General features: G+C 46.1%; 1 protein-coding gene across 1 annotated transcript in view; it reads right to left on the bottom strand.

The window, feature by feature from the left end:
* Positions 1–3,892: 3,892 nt before the first annotated feature.
* Positions 3,893–10,816, bottom strand: part of stim2b (stromal interaction molecule 2b) — a 39,441-nt gene continuing 32,517 nt past the window's right edge. Inside the window, 10 exon segments of the mRNA XM_080518799.1 lie at positions 3,893–5,519; positions 6,040–6,283; positions 6,366–6,604; positions 7,505–7,605; positions 8,077–8,238; positions 8,661–8,838; positions 9,715–9,731; positions 9,733–9,873; positions 9,875–9,894; positions 9,981–10,157. Of these exon segments, the coding sequence (XP_080374925.1) occupies positions 4,895–5,519; positions 6,040–6,283; positions 6,366–6,604; positions 7,505–7,605; positions 8,077–8,238; positions 8,661–8,838; positions 9,715–9,731; positions 9,733–9,873; positions 9,875–9,894; positions 9,981–10,157 (1,904 nt within the window). The 3' untranslated portion in view covers positions 3,893–4,894.

Below are 10,816 nucleotides of genomic sequence, written 5' to 3'. Positions count from 1 at the left end.
ATCTGCATATTTGTATGTGATTTTCTTCTTGAAGTTGACCTGAAATTCTCATATCTTTAGGTGAAAAAAAAAAATAAATTCAAATGTCTTCGTTTTCCAAACACAGCTTTAGAAGAAAGTCTTTTAAACACCGCTAATAAACACGAGCTGGCTGATTTACACGTTTTATTGCGGGTTCTTTGTCAGCAAATGAAAGAAATTCTCCAAACGGTGCTGACATTTGTGCCACACGTCTTGTTTTAATTTATTGAAAACAGAATAATTCCGAGAAATGCCACATCTCGAAGAAAATGTCAGGGTGTTGTGGAATTTGCGGTCGCATCATAACAGTTTTCCAAAGGTTTGTTATCTACATAAACCTGTATGACACTCAGCGTCTCACTATAAAATACGTTATGAAATCGCTATTGCAACTTGTATAGCAACATGCCGTGAACTTACTCTTGATCATATTGCACTATATACAACACATCATCACCCTGCGCAAAACTAACCTAACTAATCCCAGCTAACGTTCCTTTTTAAATCCTGAAGAATCAAACTCTGTAATAAAATCTGTTTGAATGAGCTATCAACTATAATGGGCCCAGATGTAAGCCCTGAGGAACGCCACTTGTAATTACTCACTTTTTCATTGGGATTTTATCAGCTGACGATAAACAACATCCTGTCTGATTATATGTGACTTTTAGTGTTGCAACGTCTACGAGAAATCATCGCAACTTGTATTGCGGTCGGTATTTTGGTCTCCTGACGCCAATTCATACGTGATTGTAAACCATGCGCAGTAACGCACCGTTCCTAACGTGGTTGTGAAATATCATGATTCCCATAAATTGTCAACATACCCAAAAGCATTAGTAGAGGATTCTGCCTATAAATATCTAATCTTATTTGTATCTGCTGTTTACTTTGGCATCCATTCATTAATAAGCCCGTTGGCTTGGCAGGTTTTCAAGTACCACTGCGGTTTTGGAAGTACGACAAGCAATGAACAATGCACAACATAGCTTGTTAAGTCACTTCTGGCTTGAGGATTTATTACCTCATTCACCTTGATCTACCACATGAAGTACGTGATAAAGAATGAATATTATTTATCACATAAAAGTATAGATTGTTGTGTTGCTACATATTTTCTGCCCACCATAGGTTCTCTGCTTTGTTCTAAAAAAAAAAAAAAAAGTAAATCCTACTCACAGCAGGCAATAAGGCAATATTTTGTCATCGCACCATCATGTGGAATGAGGAGATTTGACAGGCCACATAACCCGTTCACTTATTACACATTTCAATGTGAAGCTATTCAAGCTAAAACCTCACAAATGTCATTTTTGCAGCATGAACTGACGATGATCTGATCAGTCGATTGGACAAAACACATTGTCTCTACCTCATGAGAAGAAGTGGTGAATGTCGGTTCCTCTGTCAGGGAGTGGCTGATGACTGGGTTTTCTCCCTCGGTGCTCTGCTGCCACCACGTGGCCGTCACGGGAACTGCAGTCGGCCAGGCGCGAGTACTGGGGTGTGCCGTAAAAAAGCAGGCCAGGATTTGTTGCTGTACAGTGTGGTGCCCAAACAACATTCATCACGAGAAGATACCCCGCCACTCCCACCCCCACCCTTACCCCATACACCCCCACCCCCCCACCCCCATTCCTCTCCTGGTGCGGAGAATTGATGAACCATCAACACGAGTTTCATCACGTTCACTTTATATTGATAAAGCAATCATGCATGCTTTTCTTCTGTGTTTCACGGTTTCTCCAGCTCTCGAGACAAATGGAGTGTCAGAATAGGGCACACGCACACGCACACGCACACGCACACGCACACGCACACACACACACGCACACACACACGCACGCACACACACACACGCACACGCACACACACCGGGCCCTTTCCATTCCACAGGAAGACGACTCTCTGCTCAAACTTTTCGTTCAGGATTGCTTGGGAAATATGACTCTCAAACGTCTCAGATGCCTCCTTTCTTTTCTTTTTTTTTTTTTTATTAATTCTTCTACAGTATACAAATAATCACACACAAAATGTTCTCAAAAAACCCTAATGTCTCGTAAACATTCATCTTTTTTTTTTTCCCCCCCTCGTCTTTCCCCCCCTCGTCCGTCGGTTTCCTTCAATGTGTGCTGCATCCTTCAATCTTCTTATAGTTTAAAACGGACGCCACTGGAGATCCTCACCTCGTAGACAGCGTCACCCCCCCCAACCCAACCCAACCCAACCCCCCCACTCCCCACCCCCCCTGACATTGCATCGTTTCACCGTGGTGACAGCCCAGGTCCAGGATGAAGGGAAGAAGCCAGAAAAAAAAATCACAGTGTGAAAGCAGAAGCTCTTGACATCAGTGCGCTCGGTTTGCGGGCCCAGAGGTGGGGAGCGGGAGCTGTATTGCATGGGTCGGCCCCGAGCTTTAGTGTGTGGCGGGACTGGCTGAGGGAGGGGGGGGGGGGGGGGGGTCGTCCAATGGGGACGTGCACTGGTGCGGCCATCAGATCTGGTTCAAATCATCACTTAGATTCAAGGCCACAGCGGCAACAGGAGCTTTATGCAACAAGGTACAATACGTCTGGCGTGTGTGTGCAGCAGTGAGACACACAGCTTTCTTCTGTAAGACGAGACCAGGGGGGTCAAACACTTTTCAGTCCAAAGGCCGCAAACAATTTCATCTGGAGTTGGTCAGACTGGGAGAACAGTGTCATGATGAGGTTTAAATTTAACCATTAAAATGTCTATATTTTCACAATTACTACCAAAAAATGACTCCAAAGAAACTTCTATAACTGTTGCATTGTGTTTTTTGTTGTTGTTTTTTTTACAAACTCACCCTGACAGCATGGCTTTGAGACTAATGCTAGTTTTTTTTAAATAAATCTATGTTTTTATTTTACTATTTGACTGGTGGTTTGTCCAGATTGAATCGGTTTTAGTCCACAGGCCTCATGTTTTGACTCCACCGGACGGGGCTGACTCGATACTAAATGGGATAAATAGCCCGAAAAACACGCGTTACAATCAGATTAAGAAAACAACAGTAACAGTTCTCCGACTCAGTGAACAGGAGCAACACTTAAAATGATCCGACACATTGTGCATCAAATTAAAGTCGTCATTTCGTTGATGGGACTTCAGACACCATGAAGCCAAGTGCTAAGTGCCAGAACAAATTAACCTTCAGGTCGTCGACGACTCCGGAGGCTGGTGAACATTTTAGACATGTTCATTGCCATTTCCTTTTTCCTCTGTTGATGAAGTTTAAATTTTTTTTTAAAAATAGAATAAACATATTGTACCATTAAATTCATCCTCAGATTTGACCAGAATCTGGCAGCAGCGACACCACGTGCGTGCGAGGAGGGGCGAGGATATAAAAAAAACAAAACAATAAAGTGTAGTGGATGGCTGCAGGATGCAGTAAGTCAAGTAAGACGCGGAGGCTGGAATACTGGGAAAGTGGCGGATGTGGGTGAGATCTGCATAATTCAAGAAAACTTTCATCAGTTCATAGGAACCACCACCATTTATGAATATTTAAAAACATCTAGAAGAACATGTGAAAACAAAGTATATATATTTATATTTATATTTATATATATATATCGAGGAATCCATAAACGGCGGCACTGAAGACGCATCAGATAATTTTGGCTCCGGTATTATGTGCGGCGCCCTTCAGTGCGGCCGCCCATGCGTTCCCCTCATCTCTAAATCTTTTATTCAATATGTACTCCGCAAGCAGCGGCTCTTTCCCAAAATACCAGGAAAGCAGTAGTGCAACAAACTTTTAGCAGGATTCCCCCCCCCCCCCCCCCAAAAAAAAAAAAAAGAAAGAAGGAAATTAATCAAGTACATGAGTTCAGGACTCAGACACTTCACGAGATGCAATCCATCATTCCAGCAAGGAGAAGTTAAGGTAGGACACTTGAGAAGGAAAAACAAAAACAAGAATTTTTTTTACACAAAATAAAAGGGGTGTGTGTGTGTAGGGGGGGGGGGGTGACCAAGCTGTGCTTCAGACTGAATGTACGGACTGCACCTTTAGACCCTTTAACATCGTAGTGGCTTTTTTGGTTCAAACTCAAGATGAAATCAAGAAAAAGACGGTGACCTTTCGTTGACGTTCTCCTGACCTTTTTTTTTTTTTTTCTTCTCTACGACGCGGCGCCCTGAGAGTCACGGCCAGAGCAGTTTCTGTCTCCGCCTTGCAATAACTGGTGCGTTCCTTCAAGAGTGGGGGGAGGGGGGGGGGATTCACTTCCCCCATCGACTTGCATGCATTTTGAGCCGCTCGCCTAACGTAGAGAAAACATCCGCACGGTGGATGTCGTATTGGTCGACAGCGCAGCGAAGTGTCCCCGGCGAGACTGGCAAAGTTAAGTTCCCAGCGTGGGGGGCGCGAGACGAGAAAACACCCGTCGGGACTGCCAAGAAGCTTGTGCTGCTCGTTGTGCTGCGATAAGGCCCGAGAAAAGTTCACCAGCCGTCGGAGGAAGGAACGCAGGAGTTATCGCGGAGCAGCAAACGACTCGCCGTGACCCCGCGAGGGGGGGGGAATCCGGACACTTCCGGGCGAGGCTGTCAGCGGACTAAATTAAAAAGGCATTATTGAAAAATAAGGCTACCAACCTGGAGAGCACTTCAAGGCACCCAGACTGAGCTACATTCCATCTCTGATGACAAAGAAAAAAAGAAAACAAAAAAAAGAAGAAACTCCAGAGAGAAAATTAAACGTTTTAGCGTACAGTTGTCCTTTTTTTTTTTTTTCTTCAGTATTACAGCTAAAACTCTTTTTTCTCTCTCTCTCTCATTCACGCACTATCTCACTCTGAAAGTTTTATTATATCGTCGTTGTTGTTTTTTTTAATTTTTTTTATTTCTTCTTCTTAAATAAGCTTTTGATTTTAGATGAGGAGCGCTTGATTTTCTCTCCATTGTCGCTGGAGTCCTGGGAGGAGGCGCTCTGGAGCTTGTACTCCCTCCCCAAGCTGCGGCCCTCCGAGTCCAGGGAGGTAAGGGACGGGTGGCGCCCCACTTTGGGCAGCATGCTGGCCGGCAGCTGGCCGAAGCTGTAGGACTTCTCCAGGACGCCGTTGTACGTGCCCTTGCCCGTCGGCGAGGTGGCGCTCCCCTGCGAGAAAGGTACACTTTGGGACTCGGGCGAGATGCGCGTGAGGTCGGGCGAGCCTCTTTGTGCAAACGACTGGTGCTCCAGCGCCGGGGAGGGCGAGGTGGAGGGCGGGCCGGACGGCGAGGTGGCCGGGGCGGGAGGCAGCGGGGGAGGCGTGGAGTCCCTGAGGCTGCTGCTGCTGCTGCTGCTGGTGGTGGTGGTGGTGTGGGTGGTGGGGGAGGTGGCGGGCGGCTCCGAGCTCTGGCTGAACAGCAGCAGCTCCTCGCGGGAGATCCGGCGGTACGGTGGCTCCGGGTTGTGCAGCTGCTTGCGGACCATGGACGAGTTGAGGCAGTCTGTGTCGGGGCTGGACTCCTGAGCCGCTTCCCTGAGGAGGAGGAGGAGGAGGAGCAGAGGAAACCGTTCACAGGCCCATATTTACCCAACAGTCGAATTTATTTTGCAAGGGAAAGTGGATCAAATTCAGGGTCCTTTTTTAAAAATCATCTGAAGCACGAGGTGCTCGTCCACTTTGGATGTAAACTAAATGCAAAATACACTTAGAAGCCTCAAGTTTACAAAACAACACGTCACTTTACAATGCATTTGGCCACATTTCTCTGGAAAACCAACATCGTGGTTGACATTTAAAGAGGTTTGTTGTCTTTACTTGGTTACACGATCAGTCGACAGTTCATATTTAAGTACTTTTTTTTTGCTTAAAAAAAAGTCCTCTGAATTCTTCTTTAGTCTTGGCTTCGTATCGACTCGTGTTAATGTTTTAGTGAGGAACCCGTTATGTGCTAAATCGGTAGATTCACTCTCCGCATGATGTTAGTCGACACCCAAAAACAAATACGTCATCGCTTAAGCCCGAGTTATCAGTGTGAATGTCTGCGTTAGAACACCTGTGAGTCCAAACTGTAAAACCATTCCGCGGCGTTCCGGCCACCGCTACATACCCCCTCCTATCCGAGCTGAACATGATATGTTCGTCGTCGGCCTCGGGGTGATAGGAGAGGGACGAGCTGGCCATGGACAGCAGGTCCGGGTCCGGAGACATGAGCGAGGACTGCGGGGAGTTCATGATGCTCCGGCGGGAGCGGCACAGGCTGCTGTTGCGCGTCAGCGGCGGCCGGATCATCGTAGAGGCTGGAGGCGGCGGAAAAGACATGGTTTTTTTTAAGAACTCTTTTCTGGACAAAGTGCTTTTGTGACGGTGAAGCTCACTCACTGGTGAACTGTGGAATGATGGGAGGCGTGTCCTCGTCCAGGTCGTCCACCCCGCCCGCGATGGGGTAGGGCGGCACGGAGACCCGCGGCATCACCACCCAGCTGTGGTCGGAGTAGAGGCTGGCCGTCAGGCTCGGCAGGCCCGAGTTGTTGACGATGGGGAAGCTGCAGAGCTTCTCGATCTGCTGCCAGCGGTGGAGCCGCTCCCTCAGGCACGCCGTGACCTCCGACAGGGCTTTCCTGAGAGACACGAGGAGTCGCGTGGTTTGTATGGCGGTTGCGGTGCTGAAGGACACGTCACCACACACACCGAGGCGTAACTTAAGACTCCACAATGAACCTTAAATACATGATTTGGGGAGATTACCCACAGAATAATGTGTAGAATTTTCTGTTTGTGATGATTTTCTTCAGCTTCATGGTGGAAAGTAGATCACTTTTGTTTTGTGATCATCTTTTGAGGCTTTTTCTGTCATTATTGTAAATGAGAATCAGTTCTTAATGAATTTACCTGGTAGGATAAAAGTAAATAAAACTGCTCCACTTTCATACGACTGTGCACATGGAAAGACCCCCAGCCGGCTGGAATAATGAGTTTGGTGAAGAAAGATTTGTTGGATCTTATTGAATTTACATCAGGATTAATGAAGAGAGTGTATTATTGTCAGCAAAGGAAAAAAAAACAACAGTCTGTTGTGAACGCTGATTGTTTGCCTTTTTTTGTTGATACAATGAGCTTTATGAGAGTTTAACACAGAATTGTGCGTCGTATGTGGCCCTTCCACTGAGAAAGCCAGAATCAAATGAAACTGACTGTTATTATTTGCTTTATTACATCTAAAATCATCAAATGTTCCATATTATTGGGCTTTATTACAAAGAAAAGAAAAGGTGAAAAGAAGAAAAAGTTTTTAAGTGACCATGAGAAACAGTAGCTCACATTAATCGCATTAAAATACACACAAAAAAAACACAGCAACATATATTTATCAAGAGATCAATTTGTGTCTCAGCCCTCAATATTACTGGTTTGTGACGTGGCCCTTTAGGAAAACGAGTCGCTGGAGCAAATCCTCCGTTCACAAAAGAGACGCGTGTTTCCCACCGCAATCTGTTTTTCCGAGAACGACATTTACTCACTTTGCCTCCAATATTTTGTGGTCCACCTCATCCAGCGATGAACTGTGGGCGACGTGAAGAGTCCCGAACACTGTGCCTCTCTTCTTTTTTATTTTCTCTGCCTGAAATACATCAGAAAAAAAGAAAATCAGGTTTCATGCAAATATGCAGCTCTTAAGGTTTCACATAAAGATTTGACGAATAAATATAAAATGCGCATTATGTTGCATTCACGAAGTTTCTAACTAGTTTCCAACTGACTTCACAGGTTTTTGAATTTACCTTTCAACATCTCAGGGTTTGTGCCCCAGGTTTTGTCATTTGCTGTTTTCATCCCGTGTTTTTCACTTGATAAACACGTTTGGAACGTTTAAATTCGACCCCTTTCTCGGTTTTTCTTTCATATTGTGTGTTCAGAAATAAATGCGATGCAGTTTGCAGCATCGTGTTGTGATCTGTTCCTCTGTACTGTCATTTCCAAAATATTAGCACCTTTAACCTTCAGCTATCCCTCGACTCTCGAACCGAAACCTCCCGTTTCATCCTCCTAAATTAAGGAAATGAGCGCACGTCAAAAGTGAAGGGGAAGTCACCTCGTCTTTGGCCACGCAGAGCTGAAGCTCGGCGTTCTGCTTCTTGATGTTATAATACTGAACTTCCACCTCGTGCGTGAGCTGCAGCCACTTCTGGAGCGCTTCGGGCACCGAGCGCTCCGACTGCATCTCCTTCTCCGCTCGCTTCAGGGCCTTTCGTACCTGGAGGAGAAGCAGCGTCAGAAGGGGAGGGGGGGAAACACTCGGCCAACACTGAACAAACGCAGTTTGAATTCTGATCGAGTTGAGTGGGAATGACTCCACTTCCACTGCAAGAACAAACCTCATTACAGCTCACAGATATGCAGTATTACTGCTGCGTTTTATGTGAAAGCAATGAGGCAAACCTCTGCGTATATGCAAACTAAGTATTTTTGTGGTAGACGGGAATATTTAAAGTGGGAGAGTCAACATTAGTCTTTTCATTTCAAGGTGATTTAGCCACAGTAATAAATGCATTTACGTCCATATGGAGCGGTATCCCAGACACAAGCCTCGAGTCCTTGTTATATATTAACATAATGTGCGGAAATGTGAATTTCAGTCGCCTGCGTTGACGTTTTTCATTTCCTCATTTGACGTACCTGTACAAGCTCCTCCTCCGCATACTTGAGTCGGCTCAGCTCGCACTCGGCTCCTTCTCGCAGCTCCCGGAGCCTGTGCGCCTCCTTCTTGGCCCCCGTGATCTCGTCCCTCATCTTCTGCTCCAGGTTCTGCTTCTCCACGGCCACCGTGCGGTTCTCCTCCTGAGCTTTCTCCAAACTGGGGAGGGGGGGGGGGGGGATGAAAACAGTTTTTGGAAATAAGCTCACAATGAGTAAAAAAAAAAAAAAAAGCTGGTGTGGAAAGAAGAAAAAGCCATAAAAGGCATTTCATCTGTATTCTGATCCGTCAAAATGAGTGTGGCTTCTAAAAGGTTATATTATTGTTCAAATAAATGTGCTGCAAGGGAAGATATAGTAGAGAGAACATGCAAAGGCCGCAACGTTAAAACACCAGAGCATTATCCAGAACACATGCCGGGGCTTTGATCCGTGCCGTTGGTTCACTTTGTGTTAACGCTGGTATTTTTAATGACGATCCCAAAAGATTTATGCAGGCAGGCAGCTTGATGCTTTTATCATGTAAGCAGACCTTCAAATCATTCATCTCCTCTACCCGCTTTATATTTATAACAGGAGGGGTGTCAAACACATTTTAGTTCAGGGGCCACATGCAGTGCGATTTCATCTCCGGGGAAAGAAAAAAAAATGGTGAAAGTTTTCCTTTGCTGTGGAGCAGAATATACGTGACGGAAATGTCAATCAGTCAAACAATTACAGCAAACAATCTCAACATAAAGCCAATTTTGATTAAACTTTCTGATGCAAAACACAGTGAAAATATCCCCAAAAACCCTTTTCCTGGTTAAAGCATCAATGTTTTCTTTGAAATTTGTGCAATTTTCTTGGTGTTCGGTCGGATCGGAGCCTCTTGCAGGCCCACGGGCCTCGTCTTTGACACCATCAGTTTACAATCAAACTTAAGTTGGATTGGAGCTTTCGGAGTTTATTATGCGTCTGCAGCATCAGAGAATAACAGATGTAACTTCGCAGGAGGACCCGATCGGTACGTAAAATCGTGTCCTGGTTCTCTCACCGGCTCTGCAGGTCCATGAAGGCTTTGCTCGGCGTGTTGCAGACTGTCCAGATCCCTCATCATCTGAGAAATGTGCACCTTGCTGGATTTGTTCTGCACGTATGCAAACCAGCAGCCGCCGACGCCGATCACTATGGAAACCATCAGGACAAAGTCCTTTCATCCAGTTGTGTTGTGGACCTGCAGCGGGCGGAGGAAGAGCAGTTGGTGTTGACGGGTTCTGGTTCTGTGCACGAAGCCCGAATGTGGAGACGGCGAGTCCTTACGGAGAGGAGGCCCAAACAGCACGGCATCCAGCGCCTTCAAGTTTAGCTTTTGTTTATGCCGCTGGTCTAATATCTTCAGCTGCATCGACATAAACGACGGTTCATTCGCCGCTATTCTGAAGAAGAAAAGGAGAAAAATCACAAAATATATAAAACACAAGTTCATATAGTTTTCCCCTGCGTGTGGAGAAAATTATAATCTGAACATGAACTCACGCTCTTGTACTGCACTGCCTCAATTGACCTACATGACACCCCCCCCCCACTCCGTGGATCTGCATACCACCACCATCTTAAAAGACTTAAGACAACATGGCAGCACCGAGAAGCTGCAACCCCCCCCCCCCCCCCACCCCCACCACACACCACCTCGCTGTGACATCACTTCATGAGTCAGCGCCGATCGGCGTCGGCGGCGTAACACGAAACCCCTCGATAACCCGCCGCTCACTCCCCCCCACGCCCCCCTCCCCCCCTCCCTCCCATGCCATACATGCAGTTTGCAGCGAGTCACATTCCACACGTCCCACCAGCGTCTCAGTTTCTTCCGTAACACTGACAGCCTCTCGTCTGACAATCTCATCCTCCCGGAGCCCAGACGAGGCCCAACGACATCGCAGATAAAGAAGATTTACTCTGAATTTTAACAAGCCTGAGAAGATTGTTTCATGAAACGTGGTTTGACATTGGAAAAAAAAAAAAAAAAAGAAGCTTCAATCACTTTGGAACTTCTCTGATAAGAAACAGTTTTTTGGTTTTTAAAGCCTGTGTTGCCTTTAACAACCAGCAGTGGGCAGCATTCAACAGAGTAATGAGAACTCCAGACTCCTCTTGAG

Source organism: Blennius ocellaris (genome assembly GCF_963422515.1).
Source record: "Blennius ocellaris genome assembly, chromosome: 23".
NCBI lineage: Eukaryota > Metazoa > Chordata > Actinopteri > Blenniiformes > Blenniidae > Blennius > Blennius ocellaris.
The sequence above is the reverse complement of the archived record's forward strand: the minus strand, read 5'-3'. Positions and strand labels throughout refer to the sequence as shown.